The following is a 27,719-nucleotide window of genomic DNA, read 5'->3' on the forward strand; positions in this document are numbered from 1 at the left end:
GAGCAGTGATTTCAAAGTAACAAGTGGAAAGTAGTAGTGAATTGAGATGAGCAGAAAAATGCTGTGTTCAGCATCTCATTGCCCTAGGAGTTTGGGTCTGTACCCATTCCATATGTTTGGGATGTTATATTACCTAATAATATACATAGATTCTGTGTAACTAAAAAGGCTGGATCAATAGGTTTTTAATTGGGTACTCTGAGGAAAAGTGTGTTGGGAGAGATAAAGCATGACTGACATAGCTGTCAGCTGAACAAATTTTTGAATAACAATATATATGCAAGAATATGCAATAAATAAAGGGAATGTATTACTTTGTATAGGATTTTAAATGGTGTTTCTCTTTTCATCAGCTTTTAGGCTTTGCATGCTTTTCCCTTTGTTTTGAATAAAAACCATGTTTTGAAATGAGTAGCTGCTCTGTAGCACCTAATTTAGTGTGTGTAGGTGAAGTTGGCACAATACCTGTTTTGAGTTGTTCTGTCCTTCCTTCACTGAGTAATTTTACAGAATTGTCATTCTTAGGGAACAAAGTGTCCTTAATTTAAAAAGATGTAAATAAAGACTGCCATATGGTTGACATGAAATTTGTATTTGTCTTTCCATCTTTATTAATATGCCATTTTGGTTCAATTGGGATATTGCATCTGCAGCTGGATTCAGGTTTGTTTCATGAAACTGCTGACTAGAGACTAATTTGGAGCCTGCTGAAATTTTCACATGAAGCTGGTTTCAACAGTCTTTGATTTAGCTTGCTCTGTTGTAGTCACTGTTCCAATGATTGTTGCCATCTAACATTTTATGCTTTGCAGTTTGAGAATGGCAAACGAACTGCTAGGTAAGAAAATAGTGGTGTTTCTGTCTTCCTTGCATGCTAGTACCCTATATTAAATGTTGTAGGTAGCTGTTTGTTTGCTTGGCATAAACTGTTCTGCTTGAAAGGTCCCTTTGGGACAGTTCTTTGACGGTACCTGCAAAGTATGTGCACAGGAAAGACAGTAGTGTCTTGGGGCACAGATATACAAATATTATGATCCTGGGTACTGTTTTTTTTTCAAAAAGAGTCACAAACAGCAGGGTTCAGCAATTAAGTGTCTTCCTATTGCTGATATGTTCAAAAAAAAGAAAGTCTATACAGTATGTGTGAGGAAAATCTAATTCCAGCAATCAACGTAGGAATAGCTACACAAAAAATCCTGAGCCTCATGTATGAATACCTGCTTCATACGATCTTGTGGTGATATTGTATTTCAAGTATCCAGTTATGATGAATGGTATTTGATCCTTTTATTATAGTTATTATTTCAACAAGAGAAGCAAAACTAGATGGTAGGGTGGGATCCTCAGGAGTAACCAACTCTGGCCAAACTGTGTTTGGCTCGAAGTTGCTAAGAGTTTCACTGTTGATTTTTGTGGGAGATGGGTTAGGTCACTGCACAGTACTTTTGAAATCCCACCTCTAACTATTTCTGAGTTGAGTGTGTGATTATTTCCTCACAGGGAGGAGTCCATCACCACAGCCTTCCAGAAACACAGGTGATATACATCAGTCAAAATACCAAATTCCAGTAACTTAAACCATCTCCTTTCTGAGAAGATGTATTAATAAAGCTAACAGGCTGGTGCTGAGCATTTGCAAGCCCAGTAATGAAAAGTGTGCTGTGGGCTTCACTGGAAGTTGTAAGTGCTGAAGATGTCCAGGATCAGGCTTTGGATGAGCCATTCAGGACCACGTGTGGTCTCTCATGGGCTGGTTTCATGCTTGCTTGCAGTAGTTGGAGCTAACCAGCCATGACAAAAAAAGGAACATTGGAGGTCTTAAATTTGTGCTGGGTGCTACTTCTGCTTTTAGAGTGAACACGGTCTGAAAGCCCCTCTGCACTCAGCCTGTGAAAAGCACTCAGCATGTGCCATAGCTTCTGAAATCTGCGGAACAACTTGCGTCAGTGCATGCGGGAGGAGCGAACCTTCTGGCATGCACTGCACTCCAGAGCTAACCCATCCCCTGCCCTCAATTTTCAATTTTTCAATGGTATGGAGTTGCTAGAGGTGATGGGGAAAGAATAGCATGTAAATTTACTTTCAGGTCTCAGGCCCTCATTCTACTGGAGTGACTCACTTGAAGTGATACTGGTGTCCAAGATAAACCTCTCAGATGTGTCATACAAATGCTTATTATTGTAATTAATCTGTCAGTGCAATTAATTATCCTTGGCTCAGTAGCCTAATATCAGTATAAGTATTGCTGCCACGCTATCTTTCAAAATGAGTTTGTCTATACAAGTTGCTTTGGATCAGCTTTTGGCCGTGGGGCCCGCTTGGTTTCTGACAATGTTTCTGACTGTTTCTGATTGTTTCCCACAATCTCTCTGACATAGCGGTGAAGTTTGTGCACCTTGCAGAGGTGTGTCATGGTGCTGGGGTCAGGATCTCTTGTAAAAGGGCTTGCTCTTCATGCAATGGCAAGTGAAGAAACAAAGTATATATAGGGGAAATATGGAGGGGTTTCTCAGCCAGCAAAGCAAAGGGGTTGTGGATAATGCTACCTCAGGTAGCCACACACTTGAGCAGTGAAAATTCCTCTTCTTTCCCCAGCTGGCAGATAAAATGCCTGGTGGGTGCAGATTGTGTTCCACCTTGTTGGCAAAGGATCTCTTGCACATAAATGTGTGAATTTCCATGTGTGGTGTTGAACGTGTTCATGTTCAACATAAACATGATTATTGGGATTATTACAGGAGTGTGCATTGTCACAAAAGGATGGATTTAGGTGCATTTTGTAATGACCCTTTTGCTTGAATTCTTATCTTTACAAGTGCATCTGAAGAATTCATAACTTGGCAACTGAGGTAATTCAGTAGAGTTCCAGTGAATAATGTAGTTTTTGTGTGTCTGAGCTGCAGATTGTATTCTTGGAAGTCCTATTTGAGAAGTCACCTAAATGTGCTTTCAGAAGTGTTCTATTTCTTAACAGTCATAGGAGCAAAAAATCTTTTGAAAATAAAATGACAGTTGAAATGAGCATTGACAATGCAAAGCAGTAGTGTAGGATTGTAGATATGTTGTTTTAAATATATCCAGTAACATTTTTCATGCATCAGAAATGGTTATCTAACTTCCCTACTTGATCTGGTAACTTATTATGATAGCTGACTAAGAAAGAGAGGCTAATTTTGTGAAAGAAAAGTATGAGTTTTATGGTTGTCTTTTTTGAAGGTTTCCAAAAATAAGAAAACAAAATCTATACCACAAACATATTTCTTTTGAAATAAAGAAAAATGATGGTGTGAATTTAAAAGAAATTGAATATCACAATTTCAGGCTGTAACGTCTGTTCAGGGAAAAGGAAGGGCAGGAGAAGATGCAACTTCATTTTCCTAGAAATGTAAGAACAATTGTGTTTTCAGAAAGAAGTTTTGATCTTTTTAGTAAAGATGCTCCTTTTTGTAAAAGATCACTCATGAGCCTTGGGAGAAGCATGACTAAGCTATATGCTGGTGCCTTAGCAACGTGAAACCAAGTGTTTTAAAATCTGACTGTATAGAGATGCTCTCTGTCTGAATGACGGTGTTGCTTCCTCAAAATCATTAATATTCCACCAGTCTAGAGCAGGGCTTGTGCTGTGATGGATGAATGTGTTTAACTTGAATCTTTCTTCTCACACCTTTTTGCTTCTTTATACAGGGAATGAAATATCTGTGCATTCCTGCTGCTGACTCACCCTCGCAGAACTTGTAAGTATTTTTTTAAAAGTAAATCACAAAACCCCAGAAACCCCATGATGCCTATTTTAAAATATGCTGAAAGCTCTGATTCTCATCTCTAAAGAGTATTACACAAATGTGGGGTTTAATCCATTAAGAAAACCCAGTAACACTTCATTTCACCCTGCTTTTTGTGTGTGTTTGTAGGAGGCTCAGTATGTAAATACTCTTGATTTGTGGCCTTAAACTTCAGGAATTCCTTAGTGAGTCTGAACCTAATTCAGTCACAGTTTATTCTAGCCACTGTTTTTGTAAATCTTTGTGTTTGTCTCCTTTTTTTTTTTTTTTTTGGTTTTTTAGTGCCAACTGCAGATATCAACAAAACACAATATTTGAAAGAGTTTTGAAGCCTGGTGCCTCAAGGGTTGAAATAAATTCCTCACAGTGGCCTTCAAAACAAGGTCCCTGTGTGCAAACTACCTCTGTGACAATCTGCTGGGGACTTCTTGAACCTACCTCAGAAGTCCCTGCTGCTCTTAGTATAAGCTGGGAGTTTTCTGCCCTGCAATGACTCTGACCTTGAAGACATAGGTTCTACAACTAGGGTGTCCAAGCCTTGCTCTTTCTCATCTCTGCTAAAGTTCACATAATGCTAATTCACTTACCCCTGGTTTTAACTGAGCATGGCAAGTCTTGATTCCAAAGAGAAATCAAAACAAAAGGACTTGGAGGGTGACCAGCTCTTTCTTCTAGAGCTCACTGTTTATGTTGGGGAGAGGTGAGGGGGGTTTCAGCCACATCCTACTACGAAGTTTTGGTAGAGAAACAAGTAGTGGAAAGAGGCCTGATAGGTACGGGAGGAAGTGCAGCCCTGCTTTTCTCTTGTATCACAGCAATTTTCTGCCTCATGCTTTTAAGGGATATTTTTAAAGCATGTGTTTCTCATACTCTAGAAAGATTCCAGTGTGGCACTTGATGTGTGATGATTTGCCTTTTCATTCTGCATTTCTGTCATGATTTTAGGGGAAGAGAAAAAAAAAAAGCACCACACCCCACCCGCAATGAAAAACACCCTAATCCCCTGAATTTCAGGTCTGTAATGAGAAGGCAGAGAGCTGACTCCCTTTGTCATGGACAACTTCCATGGGCTTAATATTTAGAATAAAAATAAATACATTTAAAGAAATATCCTTTTGGGAAGGAAAGCTGATATGAGATTAGAGGAAAACATTCACATGTCATTAATTATTCATTGGCATTTTGAGGTGTGTAGCATTTTTGACAACATTTCCTAAATCTGCTTCCTTTGTTAATAGAGATAAATCGGGATTGGAAGGAGAAAAGATGGCCTTTATGATGAACATCAATCAATGTACAATTCCCTCACTGTTAAATATCAAGCAGTTATATTGAAAAACCAGCTCCTGTGCTTGAGCTGTCTGGCGCAGTACCAAGGCTCTTAAGGCTTCAGTAAGAAGATAGAATATTTGCATGAGTATTGTTTCTGTTACGCTGCAGGCATCTAAAATACTTGCTTTGGTATCAGGTGGTTGCCAGCAAACGTCATTACTTCTAATACTGATACATTCGATCACTTAAAATAAAACTTGATGAGTAACTGATTTTTCTTCTTTTACTTTATACAGTCCAGGCCTTCAAGTAAAATCAAATCATGATGCTCACAAATAGCACCATTGCTTGCTTTGCACATGCAGTCTTCTGAAAGAAAGAGGAAGTTATTTTTGTTCAGCCTGTGAGGACTGGGTGCTGTCTTATCTAGGAGTGGTTAACCATACTGCCTGTGCCCACTGTTGAGGGAGGGATAGCTAGGGAACAGGAAAGGGAATTGGTCCGTCTGCAACATCTTTTCATGTCTACCCTCTTCTTCTAAAAGAGGGATTCTCTTGGCTTCTTTCTAGGGAGAAAAAAACAACCAACCAAGCAGCAGGTCCTTGTCTTCTATTAGCAAGGGTTGACAGGCACAACTCTGTTCTCTTGTCTGTTTCCCAACAACAAGGACCAACTGGAGGCCTTTTACCCACTGAATTTTGAGACTGTGAGCTCTTAATGCACTTCAGCTCAGTTTTTCTGAAGGAAACCTCTGGTTTCTTGTGTGTATAATGCACATTTACTCCTAGAAAACTTGTTTAGTGGAGTTCTTTTCCTCAGAGGGATGACTTGCCAGGGAAATACAGCAGGGATTCCCCTGTTAGCATGTGGGTATTCACTAAAGTGTCTCAAAAGCTTTATTTTACTCCCCTATTCTGCCCCTAGCAAGCACAGGGAGAAAGCAATTGCTTTTCAGACTCAAGGTACTTCCTAGATGTTAAATCAACGTTTTCCCTGGTCTGCGAGAATTTTACCTTGGGCCAGTAACTGCTCCAGAAATGTCATCCTCTATAGCACTCATCACTAAAAAATTACTTCTATAGAAATAAAATCTTACCTTCCTATCCTGTTCTAGTTAATTGTCTTTGGCTGCCTGTTTCTAAGGAATTAACCTCCAATAGTCAGGTGGTTAGTGGTGATAATGCAGAAGCCAGATGACCTATTAAGAGGAGAAAACTTTGGTAGATTTTTTAAATCACCAAAGGAAAGAAACGTCAAGATGCTTCGTCCTATCTGATTTAGATGCTGTCTTTTTAACCTTTGTAAATCTCTGTAGAAGTCTAACTAGCAACAAATGAAAATAGAGCTCTGGTATCATAACTCTGTTCTTGGTCTAGTTTTGAATTATGCAGCGTGCTAATGCGTAAGTTTAGATAACTTCTACAACATCCTGGTAGGGGCGTTGTACTGGTGGTTCTTCCTGTGGTGTTTTCCCACTGTAAAGATGATGCAGTTCAGGACCCAGCTTTCAGCTGGGAGATGCAAGAGCCAGATATCATGTAATAAATTGTCCTGAAGTCCCAACAAATGGGCTGCAAATCAACACTTTTGTCAAGTGCTTTCCTGTTAGAGATGATAGTCAACTGTTTTGTGGTTAGTGTAAGACTTACCATTCTTCTTCGTGTCTGGCACTTGCCACACAGCTAACTGGTCCTCAATCTTAGTTTTTATATAAATATGATGTTACCATAATCTTGAAAATGAGTTTAGGCAACTGTGTCTGCTGCTCCAGAATGCCTGATGCCCTAGGGCTGTGGAGGAGTACATACCTCCTTTACTCTGGCTCAAGTGAGGAGGGGCCAAGGTGCTATAGAGCGGCATTAATTCTAGATGTGACTATTTCTCTTCTCATTTTCATGAATGCCTGTAAACACACTTGAAAGCACATCAGCAATCTGAGCATCAGCAGTGAGGAAGGGTGAAGAAAACTGAGTGAATGGATTTCACGTTGTTCAGTACCTTGTAAAGGTGTTATGCTCAGTTACAGATATTTTTCAAACAAGAGTGTTAAAGTCTCTTACCGAAACTTGTGCGAGACCATTGAAACAAATTCACTGGTGCATGAAGCTGCCCTCCTGGCCAGATTTTCTAGAGAGAAAGAGAAATTATGAGAAGATCAGGTCAGATAATACAGACCTAACCAAACTGCATCTGAGTGAATGCTTTCAATCTCAGCTAAGCTCTTCATTGTGCAATAGCAAAGCCTCTTGCACACGTAGCCAGAGATCTCATTTGTGCTCTAAGTTTGTTTATGTGAAACCTCTTGTGCTCCCCTGGCAGACCTGAGCACCATGATTTGTTAGAACTCAGCCAGTGACACTGGTTTGGTGTGGCAGTCAAGTACACATGCGTTTGTAAGGCTTTGTCTTCACTTATCCCACATGCTTCATCAGTTCCTTGAGAAATATAAAAGCCTGAGTTGACCTGCTGTCCTAAGGCTTGGGAGTGCATTGTGCCTTGAGATTTTCCAAATAGGCTGCTCAGGTCTTCTCTAGCTGTCTTTTCCATGTTGTATCCAGTGATGCAGGAACTCCATTGGAGAGGGAGTCCTGTGCTTGGGATCTTCTTTTTATTTACTCCAGTTAGATATCATTGTGTGTGCAAGTTCTGCAGGCAGTGACACTGTGTTGCATCAGTGTTGTCCTTCAGGTCAGGAGTGTTTACAGTATCAGCAGCTGCACTGTTAGGCAGGAAGGGAAGCTTCCTTTTATGTGGGTATTCCTGATTTTTGTGTGGCTGCTGGTGCTGGGCTGAGGTTTTTTTTCTTTTACCCTTGTGGTATAATATTCACCCAGAAAGGGGAAACATCTTGAATACAGGACGTTGTGTTTCATGGGTGTTGAGCGCAATGTGCTTTCAGGTTTGCCCTCGCCAGCAGGCCTGGCAATGACTGCCCCCTAAGAACCTCTTTCCTCTGCCCGTGGTGCCCACACTGCTTCTGCTTGTGAGCTTGAATTGCAGGAGCACTCAAAGGGCACCGTGAGCTCCAGCTCTGCTGAGCTAAGAGGTGCTGCTTGCAGCTGTGGTAAGCTGCAGGCAGCGCCAAAGGCTTCGCAGTCAGAAAGGCAGGGTGTGCAGCTTGGGAACAAACTGGGATGCAAAGAGGCAGTGCTGCACATTCACTCAGGTGATGACAGCTGCCTGCTTGCTATCCTTCACTGTGCCCCCTTAAAATGAAAGGGACATGTGTAAAGGATAATGAGATTATAAACCCTAAAGTTTGCAGACAGAATTTTCTCTAGTTTTTCTCCTCTGCTGCTTTAAAACAGGTAGGCAGACACACTGAATGTGGGCAGAAGGGGTACTGCTGTCTGAAAGGAACTAAAGAAAATAGGGCTTGAATTGAGAATTTTTTCATAGCAGAGACAAAAGGAAGTGATTTCATGTAGCCAAGCAGAAAGCCATGCCCTAGCACATGGCTTGAAGGAGGAGGTAGAGTTAGAGTTCAGCATAAGTTTGGGTAGCAGGTAGTGTCTCTTTGTGAGAGAGAGACACTACTCTCTATGTCTGGAGAACTGCTCGTGTAGTTGTGCTGAGTTCCACCTGACATCTGAGCACACAAGGACATGTGAGGTCAAGTCACTGCTTTTAGGAAGAATCAAACACAAACCGAAATACAGACTTGACAGTCATCAGAATAAAGTTTATCACACTGTGGTGTCTAAAATACCAGTTTCTTACTTGGATAGAGTGGCAAATAACTTATGCCAGTGAGTTCTGTGTTTCATTGGCAGACAATAACTTTTACTTTGTAAGACCTGTATTCAGTTCTAAATTCTAGAAACAACATGAGGTGAGCTTTCGGATATATTTCTTTCTTTCTAAGTAGTGATTTTACTAAATGCAGCACTTTCTTTATCCTCCTTCTGCTTTTGTTTTCAGAGCAAGGCATTTCAGAGAGAGCATCAAATTTATCCATGAGTGCCGGCTCACAGGTGAAGGCTGCTTAGTTCACTGGTATGTATACTGCTCGCTAAAAAAACCTTTTAAGGGTTTCTCTGCCTTGATTTGGATGTTCATAATTTTAATAGTGGTCATATCTCTTCTGTGGCAAAATCCTCTTGGACTAAATTGCCCCTTTTATTCAAAAAGTCCCAGATGATTTGCAAATGCTATTAAAGCCTTATGCTAGGACTTTCAAGTCCCTGGGCTAGGCAGCTGCTTGGAAATGAAAGTAGCCCATGAAATTCTTCTTGACCTTCTCTTATCAAACATTTTTGTAGGGTTTATTTGACTAGGAATGTGTTGGCTGAAGACATAGTATTTATTTCTCATCATTTTAATCACTGTATTTCTAAATGTGATTTCCATAATCCTAATAATTTGATTAGTTTCTCTAACAGCTGTTTTGTTGACTTCAGAGTTCTTAAAAAAACCTGTCTGAACAGAAATTGATTTTTTTCCCCCTCTTTCTTTTCTTTAAACTGCTGAAGCATTCAAATGTTGCATTTGTTAATAACAAAATCCTGATTGGAGAGATGTTCCTGGGACTGTAAAGAATAGAAAAGGAAATCCCACCCTGGGTTTTTTCTTGCTCTCAGCTATTGGTTGTGGTCTTTGTGCTGTATGTCCAAAGGACATATCTGAATCTATATCTGGAATCAGAGTCATCTCATGATTTGCACACTGGACTTGTACACAGGCCCTGGGTATAAATCCTCACTTTGGTATTGACTCATGACAGGGCTGTGCACGAGCCATTTGGTCAGTCTTGGCATATGGAAAACAGGAATAAGTAGTCTGAATACTGATAGAGTTTTAAAAAACATATATTTAAATTTGTGAAGTATTCAGAAACATAAAATGGTGAAAGAGTCTGGTAACTCTTTATTTTTACTCTGGTAAATGTAACTCTAACACATTTTTAATACTCTGAATAGAAATAATTCTGAATTTGTCCAGTGTTGTCCAACCAGGCATCATGAATGATTCTTACTCTATCCCAGCTTTTCATCTGGGAAACTGGAGTCCTGAGAATTTAAGCTGCACAATGCAGCAGAAAGAGGAACTCAAGCAACCAGACATATATACCTCTTACTGGTTCAGTTAAAGTTCATTTTGGCCCCATGAAATTGCAGCCTTTATTCATGATGGAGAGGAAACAGTCTTATTTCACTGCTCTGATCTTTATAAACAGAAGAAAGAAAGTGGCTGACTTACTTCTGCCTTTTTAAAACACAAATCTAACTTAGAAGGTGTGCACTGTCCCCTGCTTTTGTGACTACTTCATACTTATTTCTTCCTTTTCAGCCTCATATGAGTTACCACTCAAAACCCACTTTCTTGATCATGTAGATTTTTTTCTTTGAAAAGATAGTACCAAAACCACTTAACTCAAATATTATAATATTTCTTCCTCATGGCAAGCAACACAGCAGTCTGTGATGTTGAGAAGTGATGCTTTTAGCTGTGACAGGTGAAGTACAGCACTGCTTCAGTGTATTGCACCCCCTTTTCCCTACAGCCTTGCAGGTGTCTCCAGGAGTGTCACGCTGGTGGTTGCCTACATCATGACCATCACAGACTTTGGCTGGGAAGATGCGCTGTCTGTTGTCCGCGCGGCGAGGTCCTGTGCCAATCCCAACATGGGCTTCCAGAGACAGCTACAGGAATTCGAAAAGCATGATGTTGATCAGGTAAATGAACTACAAAAAAGAGCTGTGAAACACAACTCCAAGTCAGATCGTGGGCTACTTCTCACTATTTTGTGGTGTGTGTGGTTTATCTGACTCCCCCTTTTTGCTTTGAGGGTGAGGCTTCTTTGCCCAGCCAGTTCCACAAAGGAGATACAGATAGATCTGAAGGTGTCAGGGAGTGCTGGATCAGAGTAGGGATTAGGCACCTCCTGCCCAACTGTGCAGTCAATCTGGTGGTTGCTTCATGTTAGCTGAGACACAGATGAAGATTAACACCTTTAGAGAGGTAAAAGGTAAAGGGTGAGTTCTCAGAACATAGGTAAAAGGCCAACCTATAACTACCAGTTGTTTAAAAGTAGTGAGTTTCCCCCCAGCACATTCATTTAGAATAGTAATCAGGAAAGAAATTATCATGACAAATCTTGTATGTCCAGGAGTTAAACTAAGTCCTCATGATTTGTGTGTTGTGACCCCCTCCCACCTTCTGTGGCTAAGACTTCATAAATTTTCTGATGTTTAGGGCAGCCTCAGAGCTGATCCTTTTTTTTTTCTTATTAGCCTTTTGAAGGTTATGTAGGGCTAGGAGAATCAATGAAAGAGTAGGATTGCTAAAGGGGTTTCATAAAACAAAAATTAGTTTCTTACTCCAAAAAACCCCATCCTACGCAAAAGACCTGCTCCCTGTGGGTGATTGGTGACTTCCACTTATATTACCAACCTAATGTGGCTGTCCCTTCCATTTTCCATTGCTCAGCATGTTGTTGTTGTTGTGTGGGCTTTTGTGCTATTGAGCTTATTAAAAATAACAACAGAGGCAAACCAAAGTCGGAAAGCAAAATACACGAGACAAAGGATGTTGTTTTTTTTTTATTCCATCCCTGTCATTCTGCTGCAGAAGGCTCAGAGTTTAGAAATTACCATTTGTTTTGCATGATGCAGTTAGCAACTGTAAATATTTGCGTTTTTTTAATATTTAACTGAATGTTTCCTGGATCATTTGGAACTGGTGTTAAATGGTAGAATAACTGATTTTTAAGAGACAAAAGTCAGAGAGGGACTTTCCAGACTTGTCTCCTTCCTCCCTTACAGTCATTTCTACTCTAATTGGTTTGGTCTAACAGCAATGACAATTAAGGCTGTATGCAAATAGCCTGATAAAGACAGTAACGTCTCTCTTTTTTCATCCACCATGGACTGCGCATTCTGTCTTTATTCACTGAGGGGGAGGCAGTAGGTTGCAAAAAGAAGTGTCCACCTGTATGCACTGGCTGGGCTGTAGTTTCTTACTGTCTCTTAAGAGCAACCACATCCTCAGCAGGTGTCTGTTTACACACCTGATTTGGGTGGAATGATGCCATCTGCCAAGGGCGTGAACTTTTTTCAGATTTCAGCAGCATTTGGTGTTTTGCTGTTCCGCTAAAGGGTGGTGGTATCCTGTGGCCTCTCTGGAATGTTGCCCTCTAGATCTTGGTCTTAAAGGATGAGGCTTAGTCACTAAGGTCATGACATAGTTTGCCCCTGTTCCTAACTTCCACATGGAAGCCTGAGGCTTCAGATTTGCCTGAGGACCTCTTTAAGGAATGGGAGGAAGTATCTATGTTGAAGTCTTGTCTCCCAATATCCTAGTAAATGACCTTTATGGATGAAGCTATTTCATGAGCCCCAAACAGAACAAAGCTATGAAGGTTAACGTTTGGAAAATTAATTTTATCCCCACTGGGACACAACAGTTGGAGTCTGTTTAGTAGCTGCTTCTGCAGGTGAGCTCAACAAAATTGTCAGGAATTGGACAGTTCCTCATCTGGAATTGTCCTCAGCTGGACTCAAATTCTCCAGCAGGCAAAGAAGTGTCAGAGCTGAGTGGATAGAAAGAGTGAACATGTGAAATTTCCACTCTTTCATGTGAGACAGAATTATCTGTTGGCAGGACCAAATCAAGGAAAAGGAGTGGAGGATTTATACAGTATACATTTACAGATCTTGTTGGACTACGGGTATCTCGTGGTAAAAAAAATGTGGGTTTAAAGAATCAATTTGTGTTATCAGACACAAAGTTACTGCCTCAACCTCTGAAAGCACCTGACCTGAAAATTGCTGCAAGCTGAGGAAATGTCCAGGGAAAAGGTCCCAGCATTGTTGTCCTGCCATTGCTGGATTCTTTCCTCATCATTTATATCTGGTTACTCTCAAAGCAGGATACAGGGCTGGACTGACCATCAGCTGGGCCTGGTACATGTGTTACCATGTACCAAATTCAGTCATTCATATCAGTAACATATGGGGTCCTATTCTATAGCTTGTAAAACTCATAGACTATTTCTTCCTAGAAGAAGACACCTATTAGGATATCCACACTACATTTTTTACTACTGGTGTTTGTGGGCTCAAGATAAAAAGCCTGTAAGAGTGGTTCACTTTCTGATCTTCAACCTTCTTGCAGCCTGTTGTGTCTTGGGCAAGTTGGCTGATCATATTGGCTTCCATACCAATTCCTCTTATTGTTTGTGTATGCAGCAGGAACAGGGAGATTTTAAGTCCAGGATGTTCTTTCCCAGCAGGTGTTCCTTACTTTGTATTACTCCAGTCAGCCAAGCTGTTCCACAGATGTGTCATTTTGGGAGATGTAAGGGGTCTCAGTGATTTCAAATGCGTTCCTGTGCTCTGCATTCTGTGCTGCTCTTGAAGGACATGCAATATTTGCAGTGCTTTTCTTTAAACTGTGTATGATCCTAAAGGTTATTGAAATTGTGTAGAACAGGAAGAAGAATTATTTCTCCATCCATTTCATGTTTTCATTATTTTGTATATGTCTTTTCAATTTCTCCAGTTCAGGCAGTGGCTGAAAGAAGAATATGGGGAAAACTCTTCTCAGGATCTGCAAGAAGCCAAAAATCTTCTGAGCAAATACAAAGAGCAGGCAGAGTTGCATCAGACTACTGGAGGAAGGCAGTGGAATAACAACTTCTCATCTGTGCCATCACTCTCATACAGCAACTACACAACAGAGACCTAGTTGCAAGAGGTCGATTTTTTTCTTTTCTACTTTTGCAAAACATCTTGCCATGTTTTCCATCCCATCTTCAAGACTTTCAGCAGTATATCATGCAAACTGTTGATTTATAGAAAGCTTCTTGATGACATTATGTGTGTGTGTGTATGAGTGTGTTTCACACAAGTTGGTAATTCAGGCAGGATCAAGCTCTGTTTATGCCCAGAGACAGGATCCAGTTACTGTGGCTGAGGCAGTCTGTCTGCCAGCCACAGCTATGTCCCCTTCTGCCCACATTGCCTGGCATTTGCTGTGAGGTTAGCTCAACTCCTCTTGTTGTAGGCTAGCAAAGGGCTTGGAGAGATGAGGTCTGGTGATTCAAGCTGTGGCAGTTTGGCATCTCTGCACTCTTAGTGTGGCAAAGGTGTTGCTGCACCTGAAGAAGGGAACTCGAGTCTGTGTCTCTGCTGCTCCTGTTCACAAACCATTGGCAGGTAGTGGCGTGGAGGTGGGTGTGAACTTGAGTGCAGGCTGAAAGCTGGAGCAGATGAGACAGGGGCCCAAGTAGCTTTCCCCCAGCAGTGGCATCTAGGAGAGAAGTGGGACAGACAGCTCTGAGTAATAACACCTTCAACCGCCACAGTTGTCTTTGCTTCAGTGCCCGTGAGACTGAGCTGTCGGCAGAGCTGCCACAGACCAAGAGCACCCAGGCTGTTACCACAGCTCAGCTGATGTGCAGTGATTTAAGCCGTGCTCCCTTGGCTGTGCATCTAGTCTCCCAACATAAGCTTTTCTGGAGAACAGTTGATCATGTCTCCGGAGCCACTGAACTTCATTCCCCACGGAACACGTGCCTCTTCAGCACGCGCCCCTGCGCACGCCATAACGCGTCTCCAAAGAGTGGGCTCGGAGTGAGTGCGAGCACCTGTTTCTTTGCTTGTGCTGTGGTTTGCTCTTTGACTTCAGCTACCTCAAAAATGCTGTTCTTGTCATTGTGGTTGTAAATGCAACCTTGAAAATTGCCTTGTGTAATCTTAATCTAACACTGAGTGAAGTAAGTGGGTGTGTGTGTGTGCGAGAGTGCGTGTGCACATATATTTCAAAATGTCTGTATTTGAGAAGTTTATTGTTTTCTTTTAAAATTGCCCATATTTATCACTGGTTTAAAGATTGAGTTGTTGAATTCAACTTTCCTGCCATTTAAACACCACTATATATTTTGCTGTGATCAGATTTATGGGTATGCATTTGTACAATATATTTTAAACTAGGTTGAAACTAGGGGCCATACTCTGCTCTTGGTAACGTTGTGTTTTTCTGGAATGAAGCCATTGCCTGACTCAAGTGGCTTGTACGAGTGTAACTTCAAACCTGTCAGTTGGGATTCTGGGCAGTGTATTGATTTCTGATGGTGTAATGTGGAGTGGCCCTGATGCCAAGATCATGATTTCTTCTCTTTGACTTGGAGGATGGAAGGCCCACTTTTCTTGAAGATTCTAGAAAATAAAAAATACTATCCAAACAGCCAAGATAGAAAACTAAAACCAAACCCTTCATTTGTTCAAGTGTGGTGTGTATCATGCTAAAAGCTGAGCACTGAGTGAGAAGCAATCAGTTTACTAAATAGTATCCAAATTGTGTCTCTTTCAATTTCTTCGGTACTCTGGCCTCCCATTTCCTTCACAAGATTTCTCTACATGTGATTTCCACTTGCAGGTGACAGTGAATTCTTTGGATGGGAGCAAGGCTTTTGGGTCAAGTAAACTCTGGCCGTTAAATATCTGTTGTTAAGTATTTTAAAAAATATGTTATGGCTTGTGAAATACAGGTTGTGCATATCAATAACTGCTTAAAAGGAAAAAAGGGAATGGGGTGGAACAGACCTGTCCATTTCATCTGAGGTCAAGCCTGCATCAGGGTTGCACTAAGTGCTTGAAGTGTACTGAGCATGATGAGAGCAGGATAATAATATCTTTGTTGCAGTAAGGGATGTTGCTGGATTTGGGAAGAGTGCTGGAACTTACCTTGTTTTCAAGCTTGCAGGTAAATGAACCACTGCCTGTTTGGTATATCCAGCAGTTGCTCTGTGATTGCCTGGTAAGATAAGTATTTAGCTGTTCCTGAAGATGTAGATCTGCAGATAATAGTCTGTTTAACAATTCCAGACCAGCAGTGTCCCCATTGACAGTCCCTTCTGTGCTCTGAGGGTAGATGTAATAATTGGAAAATGTTTTCCTCGGTAACAGGGTCTGACACACGTTCAGGATGTGGGTCCATTTGTTCAACCCTCTAATCGTGATAGGATACGTAGGGCAGCGTCAGCCCATCCCCAAAGGGCAGCTTTGTCAGAAGTATTCTGCCTATGGCCTTGCAGGTATCCAGCCAGTCCTTCCTGTAGCTGGCTGCCAATATTCTATATCCTGTAACACTCCTGGCACTCTTGTCCTTTCAGTAGTAATGCTGTGGGTGCTGGTAAGTTGGCAGTTCTTTTACTGTTCTGACGCATACAAGGCAGAATGGGAGATATCTGTTAATTTTCATGTGTCCAAGATTAATCTGCACTGGTTTTTTTAAATAGTTTTCCAAAGAGTCAGTCCCTTGGACAGGATTTTTTTTGGAACTGAGTTTCATATAGCCAATATCAGTGTGCATTATGCTGCAGCTCCAAAGCAGATACAGGGTAAGCTGGGAAGACGGAGGGAATGCCGTATTGTCAGTGAGTGGAAGTGCTTCTCTCTTTTTGAAAGGCAGAAGGGGTATTTTCTGCAGTCTCCGCCTTCAACATCTTGTGTAGTGCTCTTTGTGTACTGCAAACTGCAGTTAAGAGCAGTATAAGAGCAACAGCAGTCTAAGAAAACTTGAATCTGGTATGTCCATGTAGAGAGCAGCATGATGGTTTGCTCCCTAATTACCATGGGTGCAGAAGAGAGAGCTACAGCTCTCACCTTTGGCCTTCTAGAGAGGGAGAGGAGCTAACGCAGACTGAGAATGTGACATGATTTGTCTTCCAACTAGCCTTTCAGTGGCAATTTCTAGGACTTTCCAGCCATCTGGAACATGACTAGACCCAATTCACCTCTTAGTAGTTGGCCTTTGTTGTGTAGATGATGCATTCAGTTATTTTGTTTCTGTACTTCAAAACACTGTCCTCATTTTGATGTTCACTGGAAAATGTATAAAGTTTATAACGCCTGATTGGATATCCAGATTTGAAATGTATAATCGATTTTTTTTTGGGCTAAACTTGATATCCATGTGTGATTATAAGCAAATGTCTAGTGTTTTAGAATGTAGGTAATGGGTAAATGCATTAATAGTATTTATTACTAAGTTTTTTAACCTGGAAAAAGTTGCTTCCTTGCATTTTGTGGTTGAATGGGAAGATATGGCAAATCATATCTGTTTTTTAAAAGGGATAATAACTTTGGTTGCTATAATGGCCACCACCTATAAAGATGTCAGTGAAAAATTATAGCAATTATTCCACTAATTTAAAAATTCTAAATCTGGTAAGCTTCTTGATTCTCTGTCTTCCTCTTCCTGGGCATCTTAGCGAAGCCTTGATTGCTTTTTCCAAATGTTTGTATTTAATACGTTCTACAATTTTTTTATAAATAAAATTAAATGTTAACACCTGATCTGCTTTTGTGTTTCTTAAAATCAATGGTCGTGTCCAGAAGGCTTCTACTCGCTGTTTGTATCCCTGCAGGTACAGCAAGAGTACAAGACTAACTCATTTTGGTGTTATGATTACTTTTTTCTCCTGCACACAGACTTCTTGAAACTACCTCTCTTTTCACCGACTCCTTCCAGGTGAGTTCAAGAATCTTCAGCACAAGCACCTCTTGATAGTCTCCCAAGAGGATCTTGCATATTGCTATCTTACTGATTGTTGCTGGCCCATCATTGCAACAGGGTATGTGGAGAATCCTGTGTTTTTTATTATTTTGAAATACTTTCTTTTTTTATAGCACACTGATTTAGGGCTTAACCAGCTGTAAAACTTACCTAGTTTTCAGGCTGCCAGCGTTCAAGGCTCTCAGGAGTGATCTGTCAGAGGAAGCTGATGTAAGTGGCAGGTGATTCTCAGGGGAAAACATTAAAAAACATATAGTGTAAAGGAGGAAATGCCCCGTTCAAATTCCCACAGATAACTCACCAAATTTCTGGTTTGACACTACCTCTGCTTAGAGAGTATTTCTGACATTTGGGCAATTGGGGAAAAAAAAATCCAAACCTAAACCAAAAAGCCCACCAACCTGAGATTATAATCAGTCAGATCATAGCCAGATCTCATGGCCACTTCAGTCGTTGCTGAAGGCTGAACTGGTTTTGCTCCCTTTTGGGACTCCCTTATCATGAAGGCAGAGTTAGAAGCTCGGGCGCAGTGAGTTCTGGGTCTTCTCTTTCCCCCCCTCTCCTTCTTCTCCCAGCACTTGTTATTTTATATACTATTGGGAATGTGTGGATGGTGATTCCTAAGGAGTCTTGGGCATTCAACTAATGAGTAATACCCTCCACTAGAATAAAGTAGATGTGTCTGTAGATAGCTCTGAAAGTGATAGCTGCATCTTGTTCAAATACATTTCATAATACATAATACATCTTCAGTGTAAATGGGATGGCTTGGATTTTACTAATGTGTGTTTCAGTTCTCTTCATGTGTTTCTATGAAGAGACTTTAAATTCAATACAGCCTGCTATGTGACACTTGAATTAGTAGTGTGATTATCTTCTTTCTCCCATCTGTTATCCATAGAAGTGTCTTAAATATATGTGCTACAACACTGATGAGATGGAAAACATGCTTAAAGTGTAATTCCTTCTGATCTGGGGAAACCTCATAAGCTTTAGAGAAGGCTTCTCCTCTGCCTAAAGGAAAACAGCAGTTTCCAAATGAAAAATGCTTTACTGCTTAATCTTCCTTTTGACCACTTAGTACTTTTCAAGGGTAATTTTTAACCAAATCACATGCAAAAATTGTGCTGGAACCATGGTGCTGTATTGCTGTTCCTGACTGTGTATCTTGTTCCCTCCAGTATTATGTGGAACTGTTGTGAGTTCTGGAAAGAGTTCTGAATAGTTCTAATCTAATTCCTGGAGTCCTGTCCTACCATGCAGTCATCTGAGGGAAGTAGAGGGCAAACCTGCATGTCCTTAGATGTGCTTATAACCTGATAAGGGGTTTTGGCTTTGCCAGCAGATGATGCGAGTCCTTCCACCTCCTCAAGAAGATTCCATTGGCAGAGGGAAAATGATGATGGTCTGTAGAAAATATTAGCATGAGGAAGATGATGTTGCACTGTGCAGTGTTTCTGTAGGTACCCCTTGAGACACAAGGCACATGACAGAAACAGCTAATTTCATACTTTATTCCCAGCAGAGCTTTAAATGTGGGTCTTGTTTTCCATGTGGCCCAGCTCCTGTGCTTAACTATTTCACTGCTACATTTAGCTGTTCTGTCCAATATTATTATTCTGCCCTCAGCCAAGGAAAAAAAATCTTCATTATATATTTGAATGTGTGCTTAGCTCTAGGGAATTTATGCAAGCTGTGGTTTACCAAAACTGAGTAGCTTGTGAGTAGCTACAGGTCACTTCCTGTAGTCACTACAAGTGACTTCCTGTAGTTTTCCATGTAGTTTCTATTGTAAGTATTAGGAGTGGGCATTAGTGAAGTGTGAGCAAGATGCCATTTTTGCCATTGAGCAGCTGCATAGCTCAGTCCTGAGACAGCTGTTGTAGGAGACTTGGTTCTGCTCATGTGAGCCAAACACATCTGCAGTGAACTGGGACTAAAACTCACTTGCAAGCAGCCTCAAAAAGTGGGATTTTCAGCCAGACTTGAGCCCAGTTTCCATTTCAGATGAGACAATTATGAATGTGCAGGTTTGTATCCTCCATTCCTTATTGAACTCTAAGTAGAGAGATCAGAACCAATACACTAAAGCTATTTCAAATGTGAAGTGTTCTTAGGTTGGTTGTTTGATTGGTCATTATTCATACAGGCATTGACAATGCAGTGTTAGACCCAGGAGGAGGCATTTACAAGTGGACCCTTTGAAAGTCTGAATTCTGATTCTCCTTTTCCCCTTCTTTCTCTGGAAGCAAGTGAGTTTTTATTGAGTTTGTCAGCGGATAATACAGTGAATAGGATTTCTGTTACAATTTATTTATTGCATTTCTTCCCCTCCTTCCATCCTTTTACCTTTGTTTCCTGTGTGTGAGTTTGTTTGGATTTTTTTTTTTAATAGCTAGTATTTATCCCAGACTTCTCGAGTCGGCGTTAGTGCCAGTGTGTGGTGTGCAAACAGTTTGTTTCCAATAAGAAGTATGTATTTATATTAATAAATGCTCTTGTTACGAGGTTTCTGATTTACTTAATTGGATTAACAAGTACACTTTGGCTGTCTGTGTATCTGTCCTGTTATGGTTGGGGTGCTTTTCTCCGAAGCTTGATGTGCCTTTTGTTGGATGTTGTCAGCTTCTGTGGCTTTCTGGCTCTTTTACACCACTGGATGCTTTGGATAAGTAACACTGATCCATGACAGTGTTGAGCCTGTCATTGAAAACATTCAAAAGGGATATTTTATTTCTGATTTGTATGCCAAAAACCAATGTTCATTGGTGGACCTGCATGCTGTGCAGGTTACTGCTAACTGCAAACATTTTATTTGATCCTCCCCCTTACATTTTAAGGCAAGATGGGACTTAGTTGAAAGTTTCTAAGTAGGGAAAACTCTGTCCTGTGTTTAGAGGAAGTATCTGTTGAAGGTGTCAGAATTAGGCTGTGTATATGCATGCTCACTTTGTATTCTTCCAAGGATTGCATTTTGGAAGTCTTTGCAAGTTAAGTCTGCAGCATGTGGCTCTTCCGGCAAAACAGCTTATAAAATCCCTCAATGTCTCAAAAGAATGAAAGAAAAGAGAAGAAAAACAACCAAAAAAAGTAATATTTTTGCACATATTTTTTGGAGGCTGTGCAAGTGTACCTCTGTCGTTTCTCAGCTGAGTAAGGCTGTATGAAATGAACCATCAGTAAAAAGTCTGGAGGATGAATGGGAAAAGGTATAACCACCAGTGGGTATTAATATAATATTGTAATTAATTGGAAATGCACTCTAAACTGCTGTCACTGAAAGAGTCTTATATACTTTACAATATTTTCTTTTCTTTTAGAGTTGACCTTCATTTCCCTGGGTTGGTCACCATACATCAGTGTTTCCCTTGGGAGATCTCACATTTCTAGCTGGGCTTCTCTCGCTTAGAATTATACCTCCCTGACAATGCACAAATTGCACAAATGGCACAGAAAGGGTGGCAAGAGCACCAGTGTTGCAGTAAGGCAGGCTACGAGTTTCCATAATCCTTTTGAAACAAAGGACTTGTGGTTTTGACTTACCAAGAAGGCATAGTGATTCCCTCACCTTTGTCCAATCCATAAAATGCTGGACTGAGCAGCATTTAGGATTCTGTTACCAAATCTCCTGCCGTTTGCTGTGGTTTGCTTCATTTTCCCAGTAAAATAGGGAAGCAGCTACAACTTTCCCTGGTACAGCTTTGAGATGCCCCGGATGAAAAGCACTGCATCAATGTTGGTTGTGTATTTTCAAATGAGGTACCTGCCCTCCATCTCAGGGGTGTTAAAATGTGTTTGTAACAGGCAGGGCAAGGAGCTGTGGGGGTCTCAACACCTTCATCCCACCTGCATATGAAGGTGCACTGGATGGTGGTTGGATGTAGATGGGAGAAGATTTGAGATCTTATTCTCCCAGGAACCGTTCACTGTATTTCAACATGAAAAATGAAGTGCAGCTCTCTTAATTTCTAAATGAGAAAAAAAAGGAGCGAAGAGGAAGAGGCCCAGAGCAATTCTGGTTGTGACTGTCCTAGGTGAAATTAATCCCTCTGGTGCATCGGTTGGACATAAAATCACAGGTAAAAATGAAATGGTTGGGATACGTAATGTGCTTGTGATTTCAAGAATGATGGGGGGAACAGTGGGCAGCAGGCAAAGGAGGAATAGCACATGGCAAAAAATTAAAACATTGGAATAGCTAAGAATAACGTGGTTAGAGCTCCTGAGGCATGTGCTGATACCTTCCATGTACTCCACGAAAATGTCTGCAAGCTAAAAAAAAATAAAAGGGATTCTCCACAGTACTTTGGATATATGGCTATGGTGATAGAAAAAAAAATTGTTGTCTTGATTTTCTTGTTCTGGAAAGAAAGTACATATGGTGAATACATCTAATAAAGGCTGTTCTGGCAGATGAGAACTGGAGGAAGAACAAAATCAGTGTCTCCCTGGCCAAGCTGCTGCTGCTACTTTTGGACTGCTTCATGGAAGACACGAATTTGATTAATTTCCAGAGACAGCTTGGAAACTCCAGGCAGCAGAGGAAGGGACTCCCCCTTGACTTAGCTGTTTCTCTCTGAGTGCATTGCACTCTGTGAAATGCCGTCAGTGCCACCTCTCAGGTAATTTCTGAGGGAAGGTCAGTGTGTGGGGACTCTGAGTGATCAGGGAGCCTCAGTGGCTTGAAACACATTGAACTTCATGCAGGGTTGGGGAACTTGCAGTGCCTGCTGTGGGCACCTCAGTTAAAAAAGAAAACCTTAGATTTCCAGCTGGAGTAGATGCAAACTGTGCATTGGAGAAGCCCCTGTCTCTCTACTGATGGCCAAAGTCTCCTTGTCCTCTCCAGGGTTGCCTCGAGCACTAAGCTGGGTAATTAGGATCCCATTAGTCCCTCCCTTCCAGACTGAATGGAGGTAGTTGCTGGACTCTGTGCTGATCACTTGTTCAAGAAAGCTGAACAGTTTAATCCATTTTAACTGGAAGCTCGTATATTACGGTGATCAGAAACTAATAGATTATTTACCTAGCTGAAAATAACTCATGTGTGGACCAGGCTGTGGAAATAGCAGAGGTAAGAGTAGGGAGAGCATGGTTTGGTGAGTGCTCTGAGAGTGATTTGCCAGCTCTGATGGGAAACAATAAAGGGGAGGAAGAGACAGTAATCGGTGAATCAATCTGCACAGCTCATTTAAAAATACCTCCTTTTTTGTGGCTTTGGTTACAAGAATGCTTTGTGGGCTGCAGAAGAAAGGCATTAGTAGCTGTTTTAAACCAGCCATATTCTAATTTAATATTTCATGAAGTACTGTGAACATGTGAGCAAGAGAATTTCCACCTGTGTGCTTTCTGGGGGAGGGAGGGCAATGGGCAGTGGATATTTTAAACAAGAGGCCGCAATTAAAGCAAGAAGGAGCTTTCTGTAAGTAGTGCTAGGCTGCAGCTGGGTACTTTTTTTGAGAAGGGATGGAATGACACACTAGCAACCCCATTTCAATAGCAGATGCCAAGATGATGCCTGAAGGAAACACTCGACAATGGAGTTGTGTGAAATGGCTGCATTCTCCTGGGAGCTGGTAATAAATGGGGTCGTGTCCCCATCACCTTGAGTGAAACCTGCACAGTGAGGAGGGCTGCCAGCTGTGCATCCCAGCTGTGACGCAGCATGCCCTGGCTTCCCAGAAGGCTGATGAGCTGGGACAGGCCCGTGCCGAGGTTTATTGGTGAACTGCTTGAGCCATACCCCAGGGAGCTGGGAGCTGATTGTGCACTGGTTCAGTATGGGAGAGGATTAGCCTGACCACCTGCAGGGGAAGCTTTAAACATTTGAGTGCAACCATAAGATAAGCTTTTAATGCACATTTTTAAGAGTCAACGATGCTTTTGGCAGTTTTGGTTTTTGGCCATCCTTCAAAGGAGGGTGATCAATATTCGTGGTCTGTCGCATGTTGTTGCAGCTTTGTGGAACAGCAGCTTCACATTTCAGGGATGACTTTAGCCAGGCCCTGCAGGTACAATCATGCCTGGAGTGGAGTCACAGCAGTCACAAAAAGGAAGACCTCTGCTCTGATCTATCTTCCCTTCCACCTGTCAGTAAAAACTAGATGTGGGAAGAGATTATAAAGAGCCCCTCTAAAGAGGCATAATTTATTTATTTAGACAAGACTACTGATGGAGTAAAGCCCAAAGTTAAGGTTTCAAAAGATCTTGCAGCAAGGTGGTGTATCCTGACATCTGATAGCAGGAACAATGAACAAGAGAGTAGTTTGAGTTATGCAGGTATCTGCTGTGATCATCTTTAAACACAACACATAACATTTAGTAGAAGAGAAAAGCTCGTAGTCATTGTAGAACTTTGGGCTGTCATCAAATTTCTCTTTTTCCTATGGTCTTCTAGAGCTTTGCATCAGTGACTCTCAGTTTCTGTCACTGTTGGTGTGTTGGGCAGCCATGGTGCACACTTGTTAAGCCCCTGGTGGTGAACAGTCATAACAGATAGGCTGATCTGAAGGGGGTTTATAGTGCTCCAGCTTAGTGAAGGTAAAGAGAAAAGCATAATGACATTTTTAGAGGAAAGCCAATCAGGCTTTGATTTTGGTCTGTTGGTTTCCTGCTGCTTTATCACAAGGGAAAATCTCTACAAGCAAATAGTGGCACTTTGTGGAAGCTAGAGGAAAAATTGGAGGAATTTTCAGGAACTGTGTAAGTTTCCTGAGAAAGACACAGTGAGGTAAAAAATTTGCTCTGAAATTACTGAGAGGGCAGAAAAGATGGCTAATATTGTGTGTAATAAGGCAGGTGAAAGGAAAAGGACACTTACTTGGAGAATTACATTGACTATTGTATCTCAGTGCACCAAAAAGCCCCCCCCCAGAACCCAGTAATGAAAACATGACCAAACATAGTTCTAGTCAAGAGTGAATACACAAACTAGCTGCCAGTGAGCTGCACCTGACAGGCCAATGGTAAGAGCACCATTCCAATATTGTGGAGCAGGAATATGAGGAAGGAGCATGAATGCATCGGTAGAGAAAATTGGGCCCAATGATGTCCAATGTCCTCATAAGTGATTTGAATTATGAGATCAAGGACACCCTGATGAAATTTGGTGATACCAAACTGAGAAGGGAAGTGGACACATTAGAAGGGAGAGCCACCCTGCTGGATAAATTGAAAGAAAAGTGAACAAGAACCTTATGAAGGACAAATCCATGATACAAATATTTTGTATCATGGAAAACATAATCCACGATTGTATCACAGATTGGGATCTACCCAGATGCAGGGTTGGTCCTGGTGGACAAGCAGCTTGAGAAAAGAAAGTTCAGAAAGGACTTTATTGCTATGTCCCAGTATTTATAGGGTGGCTACAAAGAAGATGGAGACCCCCCTTTAAGAGGAGTCATATGGAAAAGATGAGGGATAATGGTGTAGGTTGCTCTTGGGGACATTACTATTGGTCACAAGAGGGAAATATTTCCCAATGACAAGAATCAAGCACTGGAATAATCTCCCCAGGCAAGTGGTAGATTCCCCAACACTGGATGCATTCAAGAATCAATGGAACAGGGTGCTGGGCCATCTTGTCTAGACCATGCTTTTGCCAAGAAAGGCTATTCCAGATGAGACTTGAGGTCCCTTCCAGACTGGTACTCTGTGATTCCATGGTAAGATTTAGGACTTGCAGACTTAGGCTACATGAGCCCATGCTGACTTCTGATGTTCTCCTGAGCAGGTCCACTTGGTACTGATATTTTATATTTTAAACTCCTGCCCATGCAGAGAGGTGAAAGGAATGGACAACCTCTTCTCCCTTAAGCTCTGAGGAGCTTCATGAAAGAGCACCGAGGTCTCTTTTCAGTTCTTCTTCAGTTCTTCTCAGTTCTGCAGGTATAACATCAGATCCTTTGCTTGTGCTCTTTAGTGGCACCAACAACTATCCTCACCCCAAGGCACTGGAGGCATCTGTGCTCTGGAAATGTGAGTTAGTGTTTTGAAGTGTAAATTTATAGACTGAGAGTTGCTAAAAGGATGCTATTTGATCTCTGGCGAGTGTCAAAATTATGAGAACTTGATTCCAGGGGACCTTTGAGGGAAGAGGAAAGAATTGGTCCCAAGCAGAGCCCTTTTAATATGGATTTCCAAATGAGCCTTGGGCAGCAGTAATTATGTTCTTGAGTTCCCTGTCAAACACTTTTTTTTCCCTAATGAGGACAGCCTGTCCTGCTGCTTCTCCAATACTCTATGCTATGTTCCTCATTTGCCTTATGAAAAATAAACACCAGTCTTGGACCTTTCCCAGAATTGACATGACAGCACTTCATCTGTCTGCCTGATGTGGAAGCACACACCTACCCAGACAGGGGATGACTGCACTACCTAGGCGCTGGTCTCTGCCATTCATTGCACATTAAATAGATATTGGTCTAGGCTGGAGTTTAGATGGGTTGGGAACAACACCACTGAAGCTGTGTCCTGGGACTGCTGTCAGTCATATGGTGCTGTCAGTGCTGTGGTGACTTGGAAGTAGCTGTGGCAGTAAAGTCCTCACCCCAGAGATGCCTCAGAAACCCAATACATCTGCCATTTTATGTGGAGCATTTACTGTTACTCAAGAAGTTTTACTGTGTCAGCAGGGAATTTTGTTTGCATCCCCTTAGATGCTGCTGTCTGTCCTTTTAAAAAAGTCTTTTAAAAAGTCATTGCCTTGCAGCTGTGGAGGGAAACCTCATAATTCACAGCTACTGGGGCAGTGTAGCAGCAGGCAGCCCCTTGCATTGGCAGGACTGGGACTGTCTGTCCCTGTGCAACAGGCAGCTCCTGCCCTGGACACTTTGTTCCCAGTCAGCAAAGAGGGGGAACTCCTCCCCAGTTCAGGGACAGCAGGATCTGACTTTTGGTGCTTTGAGTAGCAGTTTAAGGGCACCAAATGGTCATTTCTTTATTTTTTAAAATTTTTCCTTCCTTTCTTAAGGCAGCCATCTGCAGTATCAGTGTGGGGGAAAGGCTCAAGTAGCAATAGAGAGATGTAACAGGAGTTTGCCTTACATAGAGATGCAATGGGATTTCATCTCACTTCTCATATCACCAATAAATTCTCCCATCTGCAAGGACTAAATGAAAGAAAAGGATTAGAAAAAAATTTAAAACAATGTAGCACATTTGACAATATTTTTCTCACAGCAGCCTTGTGGACAGCAAGAGCTGGGGAGCACTGCAAGAGGATTGTGAAGGCCTTTGCAAGGCTGTAGGTCTGACTATCCAGAGGTGAACTGTCTCACAATGGGCCTGAGGTGCTGCAATAAAACCAGTGGCAAGGTATTCATACCATCTTGCTGGGACCAGTAGCCCGTGATGCCTTCCCACTCAGTCGCAGCCAAAATTGCTTTTGCTATAAACAAGCATAACAGACAGCTGGGGCTTTTTAAGGGCCAGTGTATTTATTGACCCAATCCACAGCAAAAGAAAAAAAAAAAAAAAGAATTATGTAACAAAATGAGTAATGCTGAGTGGGTGAGGGAATTTCTTGGTGTTTTCTAGCATGCAGCTACCTTCAGCAGAAGTGTGTGTGGCTAAGCTTTCATCACTGACAATGTGAAAAAAAAATATTTTGCTTCAAAAGGGAAGCATTCCCCCATGCTAGTAAGTCACCCTTCAGAGCATCCTTCCTGTTCATGCTAACCATGAGTAGCCATGCATGCAAAGATCTCTTCTTTTTCACCACTAAAAAAGAGCAACCTGGTACAAAAGTCAATGAAAGAGGCCATCCAGGCAGCATCAGCTGTCAACAGTCACTGCAGCTGTTCAGCCCTCAGAAGGCATCATGGGCCTGCATCAACTGACAGGCAAAGTTAGGAGAATATTCAGAATTTTTCTGAGATTGCCTGCTTGGCTTTATTCCACTCTATGTGTCTAATAAGGGGAGTATTTCCCATGTCACTGGAAGGAAAGCAGCAGTTCACTGCCATGGAGACCTTCCCCCTCTGCCTTTGTAAATCTGCCCTTGGTGGTCCCAGACGCTGTTCCCCCGATGAGACAGTAGTGGATACAGCACTACACTTGCCATGGCCCTTCCTTTTCCAGCGATACCAAAAGCTGCTGTGATCTGGGGTGGAGAAAGATGGGAGGAGATGTAATAGTGCA

General features: G+C 41.7%; 1 protein-coding gene across 4 annotated transcripts in view; it reads left to right on the plus strand.

The window, feature by feature from the left end:
• Window positions 1–17,356, plus strand: part of DUSP22 (dual specificity phosphatase 22) — a 42,758-nt gene extending 25,402 nt beyond the window's left edge. For all 4 annotated transcript variants that reach the window (XM_064426103.1, XM_064426098.1, XM_064426125.1 and 1 more), the window contains 4 exons: window positions 3,685–3,734; window positions 8,976–9,050; window positions 10,558–10,729; window positions 13,557–17,356. In XM_064426103.1, the coding sequence (XP_064282173.1) occupies window positions 3,685–3,734; window positions 8,976–9,050; window positions 10,558–10,729; window positions 13,557–13,742 (483 nt within the window). In that variant the 3' untranslated portion in view covers window positions 13,743–17,356. The remainder of the gene's footprint in view (window positions 1–3,684; window positions 3,735–8,975; window positions 9,051–10,557; window positions 10,730–13,556) is intronic.
• The last annotated feature ends 10,363 nt before the right edge of the window (window positions 17,357–27,719 follow it).

This window comes from Passer domesticus, chromosome 1, assembly GCF_036417665.1.
Source record: "Passer domesticus isolate bPasDom1 chromosome 1, bPasDom1.hap1, whole genome shotgun sequence".
NCBI lineage: Eukaryota > Metazoa > Chordata > Aves > Passeriformes > Passeridae > Passer > Passer domesticus.